The sequence below is a fragment of the Ochlerotatus camptorhynchus genome, unplaced genomic scaffold (assembly GCF_037179485.1).
Source record: "Ochlerotatus camptorhynchus isolate MF236.1 unplaced genomic scaffold, CSIRO-AGI_Acam_v1.1 ptg000334l, whole genome shotgun sequence".
NCBI classification, from domain to species: Eukaryota; Metazoa; Arthropoda; class Insecta; order Diptera; family Culicidae; genus Ochlerotatus; species Ochlerotatus camptorhynchus.
Window position 1 is genome coordinate 341,026 of NW_027040822.1, and position 21,680 is coordinate 362,705.

At 40.5% G+C, this 21,680-nt stretch overlaps 1 protein-coding gene across 4 annotated transcripts in view; it reads left to right on the forward strand.

The window, feature by feature from the left end:
• LOC135708745 (echinoderm microtubule-associated protein-like 2) overlaps positions 1 to 17,269 on the forward strand; it is a 44,166-nt gene extending 26,897 nt beyond the window's left edge. For 3 of the 4 annotated variants that reach the window (XM_065230877.1, XM_065230875.1, XM_065230876.1), the window contains exons 3-8: positions 12,494 to 12,733; positions 12,802 to 13,126; positions 14,785 to 16,357; positions 16,420 to 16,507; positions 16,569 to 16,795; positions 16,855 to 17,269. In XM_065230877.1, coding sequence (XP_065086949.1) covers positions 12,494 to 12,733; positions 12,802 to 13,126; positions 14,785 to 16,357; positions 16,420 to 16,507; positions 16,569 to 16,795; positions 16,855 to 16,980 — 2,579 coding nt within the window. In that variant the 3' untranslated portion in view covers positions 16,981 to 17,269. Of the gene's footprint in view, positions 1 to 12,093; positions 12,369 to 12,493; positions 12,734 to 12,801; positions 13,127 to 14,784; positions 16,358 to 16,419; positions 16,508 to 16,568; positions 16,796 to 16,854 lie in introns of those variants that run through there. The other variant, XM_065230878.1, reaches the window with a different exon arrangement.
• Positions 17,270 to 21,680: the final 4,411 nt, after the last annotated feature.

Sequence of the window (21,680 nt, forward strand, 5' to 3'; positions counted from 1 at the left end):
GGCGTCCTCTTCACAATCGTCATGGTCGTAATTTTTCAGAGATCTCTGGTTTTCCTAAAACTCGAAAATATTCACTGAAACTCCTTGGTGTTATCTCTAGAATCCATTCTAAAATCTGCTCAAATTTTCTTTGGAAAAAACTTCTAACATTCTCTTATTAGTGACTGTATCCTGAAAATCTAGTCCAGTCTGAGGGTCTTGAAATCTATTTTTTCCGGTTTGTCATCGAAATTCACGGGATTTTTCCGGTATGTGTGTGTGTGTGTGTGTGTGTGTGTGTGTGTGTGTGTGTGTGTGTGTGTGTGTGTGTGTGTGTGTTTTTTTTTTTTTTTTTTTTTTTTTTTTTTTTATAGTAAGGTTTAGGAAAGCTTCAAGAAGCCTGGCCTGTAGTGAAGGTGGCACGGTGTGGTATCCACTAGTTGCCTAGTGCAGCTCCACTAAAACCCATTCCTTACTCTCTCCTCTGCCTGGATCCCCCCGGGACCACTGTGAAGCGACTACTTCGGGGGGTGGCTGTGCTCATGCACTTGTCGTACTCTCAGCGCTAGCTGGCGTTGCTAGATCGCTGCTCTTCTCTCCATTTACGCTGCAGCTCTGACATAATCTGTGTGACTGCCCTGCTGACGGCATTCCAAGAGTCCTCCTCTCGACACATTTCATCAACGACATTCTCCACGTTAAGGACGGGCATCTCCGTTCGCACTGCCTCGAACCTTGGACAGTCAAAGACCACATGCTCCGGCGTTTCATCGACGTTGCCACACTCCGGACAGAGGGGTGACGCTGCATGTCCGAACCGATGCAGGTATTTCCTGAAGCAGCCGTGGCCAGACAGGAACTGCGTTAGGTGGAAATTGACTTCTCCGTGTTTTCTGTTCACCCAGGTCGAAAGAATCGGTATTAGTCGATGTGTCCATCTACCGTTCTCCGTCGTGTTCCACTCCTGTTGCCACTTAGCCAATGACTCCACTCTCACAACTTTCCGTACTCTTCCGGCTTCTCTCTGCCTGTAGCACTCACTGTCCTCCGCCAGGGTGATGCCGATAGGGATCATACCGGCGATAACGCATACTGCTTCCGACGAGATGGTTCTGTACGCACTCACGACTCGCATGGCCATGAGCCGGAACGTACTGCTCAGTTTCCTTTGGTTCTGCTTCGTTTCCAGCGCTGGAACCCAGGCTGGACCTCCATATCTCAGTATCGATGATGACACGCTGGCCAGAAGACGCCTCTTGCTACTGCTGGGACCAGCGTTGTTCGGCATGATTCTAGCTATCGCGTTGATGGCCTTCGAAGCCTTCTCACAGGCATATTCGACGTGGCTGTTGAAGTTTAGCCGGTCATCGATCATCACTGTGTGTGTGTGTGTGTGTGTGTGTGTGTGTGTGTGTGTGTGTGTGTGTGTGTGTGTGTGTGTGTGTGTGTGTGTGTGTGTGTGTGTGTGTGTGTGTGTGTGTGTGTGTGTGTGTGTGTGTGTGTGTGTGTGTGTGTGTGTGTGTGTGTGTGTGTGTGTGTGTGTGTGTGTGTGTATTCTTTCTAACCCCCACTGACCGGCAGTGTTATTATAGAAGAACTCGTCAGTGAGCATGCATAAGGGCGAATACGCGATGATCGATTCTCTTCATCGATTTTCTCTTTGCATTGCTACAGCTAAGCGATACTATTTTCTAGAATTTGTTCAATGCAGAGTAGTTACAGGTTGTATTGCATATCGAAAGCAACAGCAAACGCACCGATAAACGTTAAATCTAGCGAGTTATTAACGAAAGAGAAAATCGACGAAGAGAATCGATCATCGCGTATAGGCCCTTATGCATGCTCACTGTCGAACTATCTCTGCAATGTCGCATTTATGGTCATTGTAGACAGCTTTAGTCCGGGAGTTAGAAAGTGATAGCTCTATTGCAGATCTAGCAACCCATTTCAGAATGTCTGGAGAGTAACGTCCATTCCGAGGTTACTTTCACTTACAAGAAGCCCCGCATGTATGCATCACCGTTATCAAATGGATATTGGTATTACACACACGCTTCCAGGTTCGAAAATATTCTTTAAAAACCTGGCACGTATTTACTTTATGTTTTTTTTTAATTATAAAATGTATTTGGACTGGTCTCACCATGTTAATTTGATCCTCCAATCCATGGGTTCCGTAATTTTGATTTTCTCTAAGCTTTGCATTTCGTGATGCACCTTTGTCGTAATACTTCCTTTAACGAACACAAATTTTCTTGCATTGCCATGGTCATCTGGGAGGAGGTTCGCGTCTAGTGCTTTCCTCAGGAACAGTTCGCGGCCACCAACTGCCACCCGTCCAGTCTTGGGCGTATCCAGCGAGGCATCTTTCGCAATCTCCGACACCGGCGAGAGACCAGCAGTCGAGCACTTTTGCAAGCGGAAAACTTGCTGATTCACGGCAACGTCGGCCACCGAATCATCACCAAAACTCGCGACGGACACATTATCAACACGTTTCCGGGCTAGTTCACCAACCGGAGCGATCTCTCAATAGAACTACACGCCGAAAGTGTAGCATCCGAACTCGGAAAACCGGGCTCCGAGACAATGAAAATCGACACCGAACAACTGCTGGCACTGAAGCTGCGTCATATATTTTGGGGGTTAGATTCAATGTCAACCGAGACACTCAAGGCAAACACAAGCAAAAGACGATATATCACTAAATGATAAGTTTATGAACACTTGAAACTACATTTTTTAAGCCAAAAAGTGTTTAATTCGCTTACGAAAAATACGCAGCAAAAGAAAAACATGTCAGCTTTCAAGCGCGGCCTACTGCGATCCGAAATACATGGGATTTTTCCGGTAACTTCAAATTCCCGGCTTTTTTCTAGCTTTCACGATTTCCCGGTTCACTGGTCATCGTGATATACTCATAACATAAATATCCATGTGAATTTCACATACCTTTCATGTGACCTCATAATTGAAAAATCACATGAATCTTATGTGTCCAATGACATCTATTATTGGAAAAATATGATGTGCATGCTAAATAGGACAAAAAAGAGTTGAAAGGTGCAATCAAGTTAGAGGTTTAGGTGTTATACCAGATTCTAAATTAAGCTTTGCTGAACATCATAATAACATTATCTATAAGGCAAGTAACATGTGTTACCGTTTGGGTAGTTTACCCTATATCACCAGCATTGAGCGATGAGAATAGAGTGTTATTTGCACCCTGATCAGCCTCACCATACCACTCTTTGTCGAGAGTCGACCTGGGGAAGAGTCGTGAGCTAAGCCAACAAAAGAGGCTTGTGGAAAGCCCACCCCGTTGGTCCCCGTGACTCTAGACCAGGGACCTGGGGCAGAAGTAACACATGCTAGGGTTTATTAAAAAGTTTTTATTTTCATTTCATACACAATCAAAACATTATCCGTAGCATATGTGAGGCCCCTCTTTGAGTTCTGTAGTATAGTCTGGGCTCCATATCAAGATACTCATATAAACCGCATTGAATTAGTTCAAAATCAGTTTCTATTATTTGCTCTAAGAAAGCTAAGCTGGAAGAGTTTACCCTTATCATCTTATGAGTCTCGATGTATGTTGATCAATTTGGATGAACTTTAAAAGCGAAGGCAGTTTGCAATGATAGCTTTTATAAACGATGTTATAGCACAAAGAGTGAATGCCACAGACATTTTAGAAAATCTAAACTTTTATGCTCCCACTCGGTCCTAAGAAACAGAAATATGTTTTATATTAACAACCAAAGAACAAGCTATGCCGGGAACGTGCCTTTAAATATAATAATGACTTGTTATTATTTGACAATGAACAAAAATGCTCCAAAAAACGTTTCTTTTTTAGGTTATTCAGAAATTAAAAATTAAAATAGATGTTAAATGTTAACTTAAACTGGTCTACATTTGATTGACAACGGTTTCCTTGGAAGTTATTCTTAGATTTTGCTTGAAGTTTTTCTCACAATCACCTTTTAAGTCCTCAGAACTAGAATGGAATTCTACTGAGAACTCCTAAGAAATTTTGTGATGTTTCGGGATATCCGTGAGGATTTTTGATTTTTTTAAGTGGAATTTCTATCCAAAATTCTAGACAATTTTACTGTAGTCCCACAGTCAGTTAATTCACTTGGTTGCACTTAATTCAAGTTAAAATTTTCTAGAACAGTTTCCAAATCCAATCGTTTTTTTTTTTAATTTAACATATTAACCATATTGGACATCAACAAATAAAAATTCCATGACTTAATAAAAGTCTAGTAAAAACTGCTTGGCACAAAGTGAACAGTATAATATAATAGACAAAAGGTGAGTGAGAATTAATCATTTTGTCAAGCTTCTGCATTCATGTTCCATCAGATGTCACAGCTGTCGTTTGCGGTGACATCTATCGGAAACTAGACACAATCTGTTTTCCTATAATTGTTCACAGAGGACACTGCAGTGCAAAACATGTCTGGTACCTCTATATATGCATTTAGATTATTATTCGAAGTCCCTCCTTTTTTACACATCCTGCACACAAAATAGCTCACCCCTCACATAATTTCCCGCCGAATTTTATGTATGGGGCGGGGCATAAAGTATCTTTTGCGCAGAATATGTAAAAAAGGAGGGACTTCAAATGTTAAAGCAAATGCATATATAGAGGTACCAGACATGTTTTGTAGTGCCAGGTACTTTATTTTGTAATCTGTGAAAGGGAAATCACAAATCGGGTGTCAACAAAATACATGGCATGTTGAGAGATTTAGCTCGTGAGAGAGAATTTCTCTCTCAAATTTGAATTTTTTTGGCTCTCTGGGGACTGGTAGTAAATCAGGTAAAACTGTATGGGGAAAAATCATTTTTATTTAATTGTAGCTTGTTAAACAATAATTTTCGGGAAAAAACTGAACGACTAAGTCCCTGATTAATTTCTTTAGGTTGTCGTTCACTTTTTTTGACCTGAATATGAACCGAAAGCGAATTATTCCCACTTCTCTCAATTTCTATATGGGGATTTTTATCACTTCCTACCAGCGGAACAGCGCCATCTCTGTGGAAAATGGTCGAACAAAATGATTAATTGTATTCACTGTTCACAATACGAGGACACGTGCCCCTCCTGACCCCTCCCCGGAGCCGCCAGTGCAGTCAATTAAGCAAAACTCCAAATTGGATCGGGGATAATTGTGTTACTCGGGAGATGATCCCCCCTAGATGGCAAGGGTCATGCTTTTTGCAACCGGTCAACTAACCTCAAGTAGCCACGTATCAACATAAACCAAACACATCAATTTGTCTAAACTCTTAGCTCTCCCCCACAAATTGACACCACTATCTTGTTGGGGGAACATTACCCTTTCTGATGGTGTGGGCGATTCTTAGTTTGCGTGGGCGAGCTTAGAGTTTCGACAAATAATTGACGTTTGAATCTTATTTTACAAGAGCAGATACGTCCTTTTGAAAAATCATCTTCCTTTTCTTAGCTATTGATGCTTCTTATGCGAGCGTTTTGCCGACTCTAAACTCCACAATCGGAAAGTAAATATTTGCGCACACCCATCCCAATACGACGATCGTGATGACTCCTACGATTTTGACTCGAAATTTTATGACACTAATTTCTCACACTCTCGTGGTTCTTGCGGGCATGGCAGTAGGCTTTGAGTTGTTCAGTATTATTTTTCGTTTCTCAAGGATGACCACCAGCTTTCAAGGAAAATAAAGAGGTGCGGTTCGCATATTTGTGACTTCCGAAATGGCAAATGTAAATCTTGTGGTAGTCAGCCAAATATAGACAGCTGATTACTTTTAATGCGTTCTGCTTTTTAACTGCCATCAATTAAACCCAAGACCGTATGGACAAAGGGTGCCATGGTCTAATAAAACCGAAATTTTCATTGAATGGCGGGAACTAAGGCGAAGCAAAGCAAAGACGCGCAATTCCGCAATCGCTAACTGTTGAAAAAGTAGTATGCAATTTACAAAAATAACTTTACGCAAGAAAGCGGTTTCAGGTGTCACGCCGATTTTCTTGGCTATAGGTACTTTTTTGGTCGTTTTTCCCTCTTCACTTTGCCAAAAGCATGTTGGGGTTGTATTTAGTTGGCGTTGGTTGCTTGGATGACGAAAGTGAGACGCATCGCATCAGTGATTCGAACATGTCACCAAGTCAGCACTTTTTTGGCTTGTTTATTGAAACTTTTGCTGAAGCGGTCGACGACATGGACGGGGGGTTCTTCCTGTTTCGTCGGACCAAGTTTTGTGTGGCGGTACGAAGAGAAACAGAAAATGGCAAAGATAAACGTAGGCGAGAATCAATTTGTCCCACGTCACTCACGGTCCTACCAAGATTTTTAGGGATTTGTTTTGGCTGGTCTGGATTTGTTGATGCATTCTTAGAAGAAGAAGAAAAAGGTACACAAGGAGATAATAATGTTTTATAAACATTTGGCACATTAATGGCATTATGATGAGGAAGGACAACAATAGATTGTTTGTCTGCACTTAGATTTGCTTTCAAGGAGTTTTAGCAATGTTCTACGGGATTTATGTTATCTTATTAATAGGCGGTGTACATTTAAGCGGGAAGTATTGAATAATCATACAGATTATGTACGGTTCTCGTCGGAATAAGGCTATTCAGTGATACATTGTTTAAGCTAATTTTATTAGTTAAGCTGATTGTCTCTTAAATACAGAAACGTAACCTTAACGTAATTAAGTTGATTTGCTAAATTTTACCTCTTTCCGAAATTGAGCATTCAGTCTTCATAAAAATCATGAGCTTCGACTAGTGGCTATTTATACGCCACGTGGACAGTTTAAAGAGAAGGACATTTGGCGAGTCTCAAAGGTTTGAGCTGGACGATTTATCTTTAAGATAATTAAATATGACATTTTAACCAGGTTGGCAAACAAAATCGAACTGGTTTCAGTTAAAGATATAAATTCCCTCTAGAGTTTACAGTTGCTTCACAGCGATATAAATGTTGAAAAGCTCAGGCGTCCACCTCTTAGTTCGCCTTTTTTGTCCACTTAAAATATTCATAAGTATTACAAGCAATCAAGAGTTAATGAACAATCAACAAAGCATCCTATTACACTAGTAACCCCGCAATCTGATGCTATCATAATTTTCAGCAATGTCAGGAATGATCACGAACCCCCAACATTTGCCAGAAAACTTACTACTAACTCAAGGTATCTTCCAAATAAGCTTCAAAATTGCATTTTTTTTTTTATCAAATGTTAAATTCAGTCCTCTATATCCGTAATACGCGCGCGAGGCTCAAACCTTTGTAGACTACTACTTTTTTTTTTACTACTACTATTAAATCAAATATCAAAAATCCATCATCACCATCGTGGCGAACAAAATAGTTTTTGCAGTGCTACAATAATTATTAAAAAGTCGTTATGACAGCTATCCATATAAAATAATCCGTTAGAGATAACTTCGTCAAAATACATAATTTGTCAATTCATAAAAAAATCACTGGATAACTGTTCAAAAGACAGTTTTAACGTGTGAAATGCAGTGTCTCTTAAATTCTGTAAGTGTTGCTAAACGTTTGATATGTCTGGGCATCGAATTGAAAACATTTATTCCTTTATAATATAATGAATTCTGTGAAGCACAAGTCAAGAAATGTGGTGTTCTTATTTCATCCGCGTTTCTAATATTATATCTATGATAGTCACTTCCTCTTTCAATTCGATCACACAAATATCGAGGCAGCAAATCGTAAACTACTTTAAAAATGAACACCATAGTCAAATATACAATTCTTTGCTTCACCGACAACCATTGTAAGGCGTCTAACATCAAAGTTGAGGAAGTGAATCTATTACATCTCAAAATCAAACGCATTATTTTATCTGCAAGCGCTGTAATCTCGATATTTGTGTTGCATTGGCCAGAAATAAAATGGAAGGGCAAAAGTCAAGATGAGGAGAGATGATTGATTTGTATAGCTGTATTTTACTGGCAATAGTTAAATCGTTTTTCAATCGACATAGAATTCCATACTTCTTGGCAATTTTCTTGATGACATTGTCATTGTGAGAGTTGAACTTAAGTTTGTCATCAATAATCACGCCAAGATATTTAATCTCCTGAACGCGATCAATAGTCTCATCATCAATTACAACAGAGACGTTCTCATTTAATCGATTCCGCGAAATTACCATAAATTTAGTTTTACTTGTATTCAATTTTAACTGCTTACACTTCAACCATCTACTTAGATACTGCAAATCTTCATTCAAGTGTGAGACGGCAACTTCTAAATCTTTAGCTGCAATGAATAACACAGTATCATCTGCAAAAAGGTTAATGTCGCAAAACCGTAAAACACGTCGAAAGTCATTAATATACATAATAAATAAAAGGGGCCCTAATACACTTCCCTGGGGCACTCCAAGGTTGTTCCCCACGGGACTGGAAACAGAATCATTAAAAACAGTCCGTTGAGTTCTGTCAGACAAATAGCTTTCAAACCATCTATATAAAGTACTCGTAATTCCAAAGCGCTTGATTGTACTTAACAGTAAGGGTCTAGAAATTGTTTCAAAAGCGCGTTTCAGATCCAAGAAAACAGCAACAATCGTATCTTTACGCTCCAAGTTGTCTTTCCACTTTGCTAACACCAAATTCAACGCAGTTTCACAAGAATGACCTTCCCGATATCCCGATTGTTCTGGTATCAACAAAGAGTTGCTATTCAAATAATCCAACAGCTGGCCTTTAACAACAAGTTATAAGATTTTCTCTAATGTGTGCAACAAGTTGATGGGACGAAACTCTTCGGCTTTAATCGTTCCAGCAACTTTTTGAATAGGAATAACTAAGGATTCCTTCCAAATTTGTGGTACATGTCCATTCTGCAATAATTTATTAATAAGGTCCAGAAAGATGTGGCCAATGACAAGAAAGCAATCTTGAATAACTCTAGCATTAACATTGTCTACTCCAGCCGATTTTCCTAATGAAAAACAAATAACTCTAAGTTCATCTAATATAATTGGGTGAAAAACTTCAAATCTGCAACTAATATTAACTGGCTGTTTTATTTCGTCAGGTTCATCGACCAATTCAATAGATTGATTAATCAATGAAACACTGTCTACGAAATAATCATTAAACTTAGCTGCAATTACTTGTTCTGACCAGGCATGGAAAATCATTTGCATTCATTTCATGCATTCATTTACATTCATTTGCCTCTAACTCTTTTCTTCAAAGGCATTCCGCAAAATGATCAATAAAACTTTTGTAGGTTTTCTCATTAGCTACAATTTTTGTTAACAAGTCAAATCCGTATCTCTTATGCATGACGAAGCAAAGTGAACAGAAGCCACTACTGTTTTTCAGTGAATGTATTTTACATTCACTGAAAAACAGTAACAAGTTCTGCCCGCTCTAGTTCGTGATGCATAAGAGATACAGATTTGAGTTATGACCAAAACTTGTAGTTAATAACAAACCCTACAAAAGCTCTATACACCATTTTGCGGAATGCTGTTGATGAAAAAGTTAGAGGCAAATGAATGTAAATGAATGTATGAAATGAATGCAAATGATTTTCCATGCCTGGTTCTGACTGTTCTAATGTGCCATTAAAAGTTATGGACCGCGGTTTGCAATTACTAGGTTTTAATAAAGATTTCAAAATTTTCCATAACTCTTTGCTGTTGTTTTGATGCTGATCAATCTTCCTTTGAACATATTCACAACGAGTTTTCTTTATCGATTGTGAATACTTATTACGCGCGATTGTGTACCTAGTCTAATGATTGTCATTATAAGATCTACAAAACTTTTTGTACCATTTGTCCCTTTCCTAGTACTTGGCACTGATGAAATCTGCAAGTAGTAGACGAAATATGCGTATCTGTCAACAGATAAGCAATTATAACGGAATTTAAAGGAAATAAACCAACACACTCAAAGCTCTTTATAATAACTACAAGTATTCTGGAACAAATCATCCTCTTCTCTTAATTCTTTACCTTTTTTTTGCATTTACTCAAAGGAGCTTCAATGCACTTCAATGATTTTTATTGCACATAGCTGGATCGAGCAGACGCCCCAATCTACTCGAAGGTTAAATTTTATCAGACGCAATCAGCTGTTACTTCTATTAAGAGAAGTACTTACCCATTTGGAGGTTTTTTTATTATAGTCATTTTAACGCTCTTGGGTTATTCGTGACTTGTCTGGGGTGAGATTTGAACTCGTGATTTTGGCGTGAGAGGTATGGATTCGATCCACAACGCCGGGGTCGCCCCCACACACGCTGAATTAATGCTGGGCCGAAAATCATTGAAATATCCTTTTATTTGAGTTATTTATGGTCAACTTGCAGAAATGCAACATCAAGCATTGAACAACCACAAGTTCGCAACTCTATTTAAAATTTGAAATGAACAACGATCCTTAAACTACACCGAGTAATTAAGTTGTTTTGAATTAGTGAAGTCAGTCATACTTATTAATAAACATTTTCCTGAATTAGAATGTAATTTGCAGAGATTCCATGATTTTCCAGGTCTAAAAATGAATTCCCTGATGTTCCAGATTTTCCCATATAGTCGACACCCTGTACATGTTCGAGCCAATTTTTTACTATACTGGTGTTATACCATTTAGATTTAGAGTTTTCCACTTCAATCATCTCAAGGTGTGTGATCTGCGGTTTTCGCTTCTGCGTCTTGTTTGTTTGGATGCGTTACTCACAGAGATTGGGCGATAATTAATATTGATTTTATCTTATTGGGCATGGTATTAGTATTCCTTTCTTATGGCTGAACTGAATATGTTGCATAGTGATGGGCGACAATGGTTAATTAATTGTTTTGTTTTGAAGAGCCGCTAAATGAGCCAATATAGTAAGTAAAGTTAAACTGATTGATTTCTTCTTACACAGCAAGAAAATGTGGACTTGTGGTGCTGTTGAGGAATTTACTGAATTGTATAATTCTATACATGATATCGGTGTTACAGAATGTATGGATGGTTACGATGATTCAAGATAACCACCAGGTCTGTGTCAACGGATACCATCACCTACTGTTTTAAGATTGTGGCTTGTGGCGCCGTTTGTATCTGCTTTTCTGTGTATCAAGCAGTGGTGGGAGGAACATTTTCACTTTGCTAAATTCCCATGAGTAGCATGAGGAATTGAATCCACCAATAAGGATCTTCAGCTGACGAAAATGAAATTGCCCGGAACTAAACTTAAAGGAAAAGTTTAGCACTAAACTCTTCTGGGATTCTCCGGAATTTCTATTTTAATACACTGCATTTTAGCTCAAGAACGGATAATGTCCTTACCCCAACATCATTGGCTCATAAACTGAAATTCATCGCAACATTAGGAATTTGACTTCCTTCTCATTCTTCACAAATTATGTGAAAACAGAAGTAGTATTCAAAAGCACAAGGAACGTCGCCACGAAGCTCTTATCCCAGGAGGAACAGAAACGTCATGATGTAAGGGTTATGATTGTCCCTACTTTAATCATAATTGACCACAATTCAAAGCATTTCAAAGCAATGCTTCACATATCTCCACCCACCCCAACTTATCGCTCTAGCATTTCTCATAAGAGCGATGAAAACAGAAAACAATCATATTGGCAACAACCTCACTTGATATCTAAGTAGACAAGCGGTCAATATTCACTTTATTTGGAATCTGAAGAACCCTCGATAACGGTGGTGAGCGGGCGTTCGCCCCCTCACTGATAACCAATATTGATATCGATACCGGCAGTGATAGCGTCGTGTTCGGGGAATAAAAGCCGATACCGACCTATACAAATCCCAACACATTCTCACATAACGCAAATTTCCAGAACCATGTGATTGTGCTATGACTATGTCGTTGTGGCATTTTTTTTTCCTCCAAATTCCAACGCTTGCGCGCACCGTACCGATACTAATGGTTGTTCCGGCAGACTCCTGTCACCCAGCCACCGACCGATCAACAGCAGGCAGCTGATAGTTGTGCCTACATAGTCGTTCGTATTTTAGTCTTCTACACAGTGCGAACAACATTCGCCAGTCGGCCCTTCCTCTCTGGGAGTGATGTGTTATCTATAATAGTTTTCCGTTTTTTTGGTTATCGGCTAGTTTTTTTTTTTCAAGCAATATGTAATCTGTTATTTTCAGTCTTTCTGATGTTGAATTATCTAGCCAAAGTAAACATGTTGTGTTGTGTAGATCAAAGTTACCGATGATTTGTGTGAGTGCGAAAAGATTCCAATCTAGTCACGTATGAGAATATTTAGAATGGCGGCCGAAGGTGAATCAAAGGCGTCTGAGACTGCTGCAGCGCCCAAAACCTCCCCCTCCAAGGACGTTGGTGGTGTTCAAAAAGGATGGCGTAATGATAATTGCTATATCTATTAAATCTATTTGATATCACTCCATCAATCGATACACGAAAAGCTGCAAACTCATCAATAACCTGCGTCTGATGTTATCTTGTTTGTGTTTGTTCCGTTGCAGAGGAAATGCTGGAAACGGAAAAAGCCAGTCTGGTGGAACGCGTCAACGATCTGGAGCGGATAGTGCTGGAACAGAAGGATGAAATCGTCTGTCTTAAATCCACCCTGGCCGACGTGCTGCGACGGTTGAGTACAATCGACAACAGCTATGATAACGCTAAAAATACCGAAGGAAGCTCACACAGCGGTTCCGTGATGTCCAGCAAGAGTTTTCGGTTTTCGCGGAATACCATAACTAGACGTATGGCAACACCGGAAGGTTTTAGTATCTCAACCACTCACCTACTAAACCATGTCATTCCATTTCAGTAAACTCCAGCGTGGACGAGAAACGCTTCGGTCGAGTTCCGTCCCGGGTGACGAGTTCCCCGTCGCGGAACATGTCCACCGCAAAGGCCAGCAGTCTAGCGCAGAAGGCGATTCACCACTCCAACGGTTCTCTGCATTCCGATTCGATGAGCAGCCATTCGATATCTCCGGCCCCGTCGCCATCACCCAAACAGCCAAATATGCAAAATTTGACCGCCTCGGCCGTCGGGATCGGCGGGGTGGGTAGTGGTGGCATGGGAAAACGGTGGAGTTCAACCGGGGACTTTGTGAGCGGATCACCGGGTCCGTCGGTCAGCAGTACCGGGTGAGTACGGAATATAATATAAATCATGGCGGTGCAAATGAGGTGGTAATTGATGAGCTTGGGGATGAAGTCAGTCTCTTGCGCAATTCTCGCAGGTTGTTTGAATAAGCTGACGTTTGTGTCTGCATATTTTTATTCATATACATTTGCTTCCCCGTAAAATCTGTTTCACCAGTAGGAGAGATTCTGTTTTAAAGGCATTATTTTTGCATGACAGCATCATGCGTCTCATGCGATTTAGTTTTCGTGGAACTACCAACTAAATTATTTTATTCATAATCAACGTTATTAACTTGGGCAAATTTATCGAAAATTGACCATGTCCATGGTAATATACTAAACATCGACCACAAGGATGTTATTTTCGTTTTTGTTAAAAATTTGCGAGCAACATTGTATCGCAGTCAGATAACGACTGTGTAGCAGAAAGATAACGATTGTAGGAGAAATTTAAGAAACTTTAAAAAACGGCATAAATTCTTTGTGATTGGTTCTAACATGGATTAACTTTTGGTACAGATTACATTGTCAAGAATATGATTGATAAATTTAGATGACGACATCAAAGCAGTCCAATAATCACGATCCAAATTTAATCCGGCTTGAGCTCACCACCATAAATAGACCAAAAGCATTTTCATTCCATATCGTTCAGTTTCCTTTTCCCTTTATTTAACGTCGGTCTCTGTATTGCAATCGAGTGCCAATCACCGACGAGCGTCGATAGCCATTTGGTAAATATTAGGGTGTCCCAAAACAAATTTAATCGAAAATTTTACTTGCTCCCTGCTAGAATTATAGAATAGGCTCTTAGGAATCATAATTTTAAAAACAATTAATTAATAAATGTTAAAAGGTTGCATGCTTCATTTTTTCTGAAAAAAAAAAATTCAGGACAATTTCTAAAAAAAATGTGTTCAAATGGGAGGACAACATTTGAAATAAAGTTACTCAATACCATATGATCATAGGATTGTAGTTTGAGGATGCAAAGACAAAGTTCGGTGTTGATTTATAACGAGAAACCTGATTTCTTTATTTAAGAAATAGTTTCTTGGCCGAAAATCAATGTTTTTAATTAAAATTGCTTAACTTGTCTACAAAAGGGGACACGCTATTTTTTGTTTTGAAAGTAGACTATTTGAGCAAATTTAGCAATTTTATATACATTAATTTTGCCGGAGGAAGATTTTAACTTTTTGCTTACTGGACCGAGATATATGCATTTTAGTGAATTGATTTCTAGGAAATATTAATTTAATTCAAGAATTTCGATCAATTCTATAGCAAATAAGCAAATAAACTAGCTCAATTCCCTTCGATTTCTATGGAACTTTTCACTTTGGTATCACAGATTTGCTATGGCAACATATTATGTTAGTAACAAACATGTGTAACCAAGGAGGGAACTGCAAAATCATGAATGAACTGGCAATGTTTCAAACGAAGTTATATCTATAGTTCTTGGAGTCAAACATTTGTTTTACTAAGGTCGATTTATCGCTTTATTGCTAAGCCTAAGATAACAAAACAATCAGTGCCAACATTTCATTGGGGCGAAACTGCTGTTGTAAACAATGACTTTGACCGCACAAATTACTCGCAAATAAGAGCTCATGATCAAACTAGTAAAACTCAATTTTTCATTCCATTTCCAGCAACAGTATGTCACGCTTCTCCACCAAATCCCTCCTGAATCTGAACAGTGGCCTCAGCGGCAACGGTTCCAAGCAGACCGGTTCCCATGCGTACGTCCAACGGAGGGACGACGATGACTACCTTAAGCTATATATCAGTGGCCGTCCAATAGTGCTACACATTCCAGAAGCTCAAATTAGTACGTACGAAACGACCAAGGTCCAACCGGCCCCGAACAAACGCCTCCGTCTGGACTGGGTCTACGGGTATCGGGGTAAGGACTGTCGGTCGAACCTGCACCAACTTCCGACTGGGGAGATGGTATATTTTGTCGCTGCCGTGGTCATCCTGTACAACATGGACGAACAATCGCAGCGGCACTACGTTGGCCATACAGACGATGTCAAAAGTTTAGCCGTGCATCCCAATAAGCTACTGGTGGCGACGGGGCAGTGCGGTGGCCATGACGGAAGGGACACACTTCCACATGTGAGAGTGTGGAACTCGGTATCGCTGGCAACGTTGAACGTCATCGGATTGGGAGACTTTACGGGGGCGATCAACTGTCTGTCCTTTAGTCGAGCCGATAGCGGAACGATTCTAGCAGCAATCGACGACTCTCCGGACAAGATCATATCAATCTGGGACTGGCAGAAGAAGGAAAATGGAAGGAAGATCACCGAGACCAAGTGCTCAGTGGATACGATCGTCGCAGTGGAATTCCATCCACTGGACAAAGGTCAGATCATTACGATTGGGAAGAATCATATCGCATTTTGGTCGTTGGATCAAAATGGAATGCTTTACAAGCGAATGGGAGTGTTTGAGAACCGAGAGAAGCCTAAATACGTGACAGCGATAACGTTTACTCCGGCGGGAGATGTGGTCACGGGAGACTCGAATGGAAATATATCAATCTGGCCTCGGGGAACAAACGTGATCAGTCGATTCTTGAAGAAGGTCCACGAAGGATCGATCTTTTCAATATGTGCCTTACGGAACGGCGGGTTCGTTTCCGGTGGCAAAGATGGTCGACTGGTTCTGATGGATGATTCAATGCGACTGAAGTCGGAACAACTGGTCGAAGCCCATTTCGGTGCGGTTCGGGTAGCAACGCAGGGCAAGGGATCGCAACTGCTCATAGGAACGACAAAGAACTGCATTCTATCGGGTGACTTTACACTCGGATTGGTGCCGATCGTGATGGGTCATACGGATCTGCTGTGGTCACTGTCGTCGCATCCTCAGGTGGCACAGTTTGTAACCGGTGGACGCGATCGGTTACTTCAGTTGTGGGATTCTCTTTCGCATTCCGTCGTCTGGAGTAAGGACATTGGTGAACCGATCCAAACGGTACAGTTTTCCAACACGGGAGACACCATCATCGTTGGAGGTGTTGGTGGTCGATGGATGGTTTTCGATACCGTCACCAGGGAACTGTTGGCTGTTTATCAGGATGGACAGGACGTTATCCAAACGATGAAGTTCTCTCCAGACAGCAATCTGCTAGCTCTCGGTTCGAAGGATGGTGGTATCTACATCTATCAATGCACCAAGGTACCTCATCGATTCTCCAAGATCGGAAAATGTTCTGTAAGTAATAGCAGCTTCAAACTTTCTCAACGTTATCTAACCATATGTTCGCTTCTTACTAGGGTCACTCGAGTTATGTATCCCACATGGATTGGTCCAAGGATAGTACAGTGCTGAGAACAAATTCCGGGGACTACGAACTACTCTACTGTAAGTTTAGGTTCTTGGAATAAAATTCATAAACAAATACAATTTACAATCGTTCCTACAGGGAATCCAACTCTCTGCCGCCAAATAACATCCCACAGCACAGTCAAGAACCTCGAATGGGCTACCCAGTCCTGTACGGTGTGCTTTGAAACGGTCGGTATCTGGCCGGAGAACTTTGATGGAACAGACATCAACAGCGTTTGCAAAGACGGGGAAGAGCAATTTCTGGTCACAGCCGACGATACGGGCAAGGTCCGGCTGTTCAGCTATCCGGCCTCGCAACCAAAGGTAACGTGAATGAGTGTTTCAATTTGTGATAAATCTAATTGAATGATCTAATTTCCCAGTCACTGTCGCATGCCTACCGAGGTCACAGTAGTCACGTAACGGCCGTAAAATTCATGCATGATGGCGTCCGGCTTCTGTCGTCTGGTGGATTGGACACAAGTGTACTTCAGTGGCGCGTGGTTTAAGCCATGTAATGTAGTGCAGGTTCGAGTGAACCACAAAACAAAAAACGATGACAACAACACGAACACAAATAATGCAGTACTAATTGTTACATTAGTATTTAAATTACACACGCCTCTTTATTTATTAGCTCTATACTCTTTCCGATTCAGCGAATGAACAAAATACAAGTAAAAATACACCCTCCCCATTACTAAGTGATACAAACAACAGTTGTTTCAAATTATTCTAACAATGCGCATTTTAGAGCAGGAAATAAATTATTGAACTTTTTTATTCGACGGTAATAAACAGTTGTCTGGGACAATTTATTGGAAAGAACATTTCCTTTGCAATTGAAGAAAAGTTGTAAGTTTAAGAACCCCCGCCCCCTGTTTGAACTGTTTTTTTTTCAGTTGGAGAGCCATTCCTACATCCCTGGACAGTCATTAACACCTCTCCTTCAAATTTGTTTACTATGATGGGTATACGAAGTGTTTGCGGCTACATAAACAAGCTGTTGAGCTGGGATCAATGAAGAATTATGCAATGCTGTAGAGTAAAGTAGGGCAAGAGTACGCACTTAGTTTTAAAATTCATGTATCTTTTTCCCTGTAACATATAATTTTAGTTTATAACATTGAGTCGATTCTTTGACTATTTGGCCAGAATCAATTATGGATAGCTATTCCAAAAATCATGACATGAAAATCAATTCTTCAATTGTTGATTAAGTAACTATGTTCAAGACGGATACCTAACAATCCCATTCGAAGATCTGCAGGTAAATCATCTTGGACCATTTGAACGAGGCAAAGAAAAGAATGAGCACATACTTGCAGTGAAGTGCACTAGGTATTACCATTATTCTTTTTCTTCGCATTTCAAGTTTATTGCTTATCACATATTACGTTTGCGTGCTCTCAACATAGGGTTCTAGATGCACTTTCACAGTTATTAATTGAGAGCTTTCGATGCATGTACTATTTTTGCATAAGTATTAATTGTACAATCATACTCTATGCCCAGGAAAGGCGAACAATTTTCCAACCCGAAGAATTCCTAGACCGGACCGGGAAGCGAACCCAGCCACCTCCAGCATGGTCTTGCTTTGTAGCTGCGGCTTTACCGACTGAGCTAAGACACAAAGACTATCAAACCGGCTGAAAGTGATGAAATGAGTTATTGCCACGCTTATTAGACACCAAAGGTCTTGACATTCGATACAGTATCGATTCTCAAGGATGCCCCTCCGTAAGATAAAGCTCACTCTTCATCGCTTCATTCTATGTCCTTTTTTTTGAGTGGGAGTACGCGTACCCCAGGTTGAGAATCGATGCGATAGAGGGACAGCTTTCACCTCAAATGCCTCTGATAAGTTCGTGGCATACGACATATCAAAGTAACTACCGCGATTCCGAAGGCCAACGAACAGGTTGAGATATACTATATGATGCCGCTGATAAGAAAACTGGTAGAGGCATCTGCTATTCGTTTGAATATTCTTCTTAAACGACGAAACTGCTGGTTTTTCTAGACTTTTAACGCTTTTTTTACGAGTGTGTTGCCGGCTCTCAATATAGTGTTCTAGATGCACTTCCACAATTATTAATTGAGTGCTTTCCATGCCAACCAATGTATGCATTTGTACATTGTGTGGCAAGGACAATGATACTCATATATGCCCAGGGAAATCAAGAAAATTTCCATCCCGAAAGATTTGTTTGACCGGACCGGGAATCGAACCCGCCGCCTCCGGCTTGGTAATACTGTGCCTTTACCGTTAAGGCTATCTGTAGGTTGTGCTACATTACCTTGAATGTCATTTCCCCGAACGTCATCACCCCGAATGAAGTTCTGTCTTCTTTTGATTGCAGCTCGTTCTTTTCACATGGAATTCGGGGAAGTGACATTCGGGGTAATGTAGCACAATCATACTTATCAGTTGGTTCGTGTCTGATCTATTCTGGACATTTGATTTTTATCTAGATAAAAAAAAAGTCCTATGGGTTTCGCAGATCGTTTGAATCGGCCGTTATAGATTTTCGAGCAAAAGTTAAGTTTAAGGTTCATCACGGACAAACAGACGTAAGTCTATATGTAAATTATTATCACGGAAGTTACTAACGACATCTCACGACCTATTCGCGAAAAAAATTAGGATTGTCAAGTCTCGAACAACGTTGCATACAAATTCGATAGAATGTATAGAAACGTCAAATTGATCCGATTCCAGCGTTGTGGTGGGAGATTCGCGCAACTAATAATATGTATTTAAATTGAACTTTAAATCACAGACAAACAGACGTAGCTTTTTCTCCTCAGTCGTCGTACACATTTAACGGGCAATTTAAATATTATTAGTTGCGCGGGACCTCCCTTAGCTCAGTCGCAAAGGCGCAACTACAAAGCAAGACCATGCTGTAGATGGCTAGGATTCCCGGTCCGGTCTAGGAATTCTTCGGGTTGGAAAATTTCTCAACTTCCTGGGCATAGAGTATGGATGGAAACTAACGTTTTTAAATTGGCTCACTACTTGACTAGCCTCTTGGTCCCAAGCAAATCGATTAACGTACACCATTCTAGTCAAAATTCTAGTACTACACAATGTTTGTTTTGATTCCCTATGAAAGTTTGACAGATAAAATGAAGGGTTAGTGGATTTTCCTATGTTTCGAGGGGTGAATCGATTAGCTTGGGACCGAAGATAGTACCAGAGCTGAGCCAAAAAGTTGAGCACATTATTTCGGGACCTATTAGTCTTAGAGTTACCTCTATGGTATGATTGTACTTGCCACACAATTTCCTCTTAGGTCGACACAAGCAGCTCTATGTTTTTTTTTTCAGTGCGTGTCTTGCGGTAGCCGGTTTTTGATAGCAACTCATTGTTTGAAGTTCGTTCGCTTTTGCCGTTGTCCCGTTGGAAGCAAAGAACTGGAGATGTCCGTTGAAATAAAGCAGACAATTGGGTTCAGCTTCGCACATGCGGAGGAAAAATCTATGTTTATCAAGTTCAAATCAGAAGATTCCATGCTTCATTGCTTGTTGAACAACCATGAACAATTAACTTTTCATTATGGCGATGGGAAGCCAATCGAGGTACGCATGTCACCTGCGGGGGCACCGTTCAATATGTGAGAGTGTTCGACCTCTCACCAGAAGTCCCGGATAGCGATCTAGCATCGGTGCTAGGGAAATACGCTGATGTGAAGCGTATAGTTCGGGAGCAATTTCCAGCTGCCTTGGGCCTCAATATGCACACAGGATGGAGTTACAAAAACAAGATACCCAAGTCGCTGAATTTCCTCAATCGAAAGGGGAACATATTCTATCAAGGGAACAAAAATGTGTGTTTCCTTTGTAAGACGGAGCGGCATTGGATGAATTCCTGCCCCAAGCGGAAGGATCGGAAGCAGCCAGTACAACAACGAACGGAAGAAGAAAACCAGCAACGGAATGAGGAAGAGACTAGTACGTACGCTGGTGTAGTGACTGGATGTGCATCGCCAAACGAGGAAGTGGTGGAGGTCCTGGAAGAAGAGGTTGTGGTGATGGATGTGACGTCCCCGGACGCCGAAAAGAATAGTGAAGAGAAGGCAAGCTCTGCTGAAAAACAGCAGCCGCCTGTTTTCAAGTGTGATGCGTATTATCACAGACAAACAGACGTAATTCTTTGAAGGACTGTTGTAACGACATCTCGCGGGCTTCTCGCGGAAAACAAGCTTGCTCGCTGATCCACAAACAATGTTGCATGCAAGAAAAACCGAATATATAGAAACGTCAAAGTGATCCGATGCCAGCGCTGCGGCGTGCAGTTCGTTAAAAACAAATCACTATGAATGATGATTTCTGGATTGAATTTTCCAAGTGGAAAGATCATGTACATAGATAATTTTACATGCGCCTAAGACTTATAGTCTCGACCATAAAAAAAAACTTGAAAGATTCCGGGATTAATTTTAGAGATTTTTTTTTAAATTCTTTAGGTGAATTAAAATTCGAGATAACTAAGATAAATAAATTTAAAAAATAGGCTGCCTGGAATAATGTTTGATATTTTAAAGACCTGATATAGAATAATGTAATATAAACAGTGGCGTCGCGTCCACATGTGCAACCTGTGTACGACACAGGTGTAAATAATTTAAAAATAATGCTTTTAGATTTTTATAGATTTTATGGCCACATTATAGCCGTACTTCTTTACTCCAGACCACAAATGACCATAAATATACTATTTTATAGTGTGGCTCAATTAAATCGACCTTGGTTTGCTTCAAAAAGGATTAAATTCAGTTCGGATGATCTGCCTAATCCCCAATCCATTGATTACTAAGCATGTCGATATCACTACCATGACAAAACTCGTTAAATAGTGCACCTAAAGCGAGTTTTTTGTGGGTGGTGGGTGGCATGTTTGATTTGGTCAAATGTCTGATGTAAGCCAAGCAGACCTTCTATCAGCTCTTGAAACATACCACAAATTTTCCACAATACATGGCGGTTTGCACCACTAGTTGTAATTGAAACTTTCAGCATTCACGCGTCAAACTGGAGCAACACGGAAACAGCAGTCCTGTACGCTTTGGACGTGTATCATACTTGCAGACCGGTATGAATGTGTGAGTTTAAATTAGAAGAACATTTGTGATGTATGGGTGCCTAAAGCGTGCATTTCTCGTCATGCACTTGGATATCTGATTGCACTGCAGGCAAAGAGAGT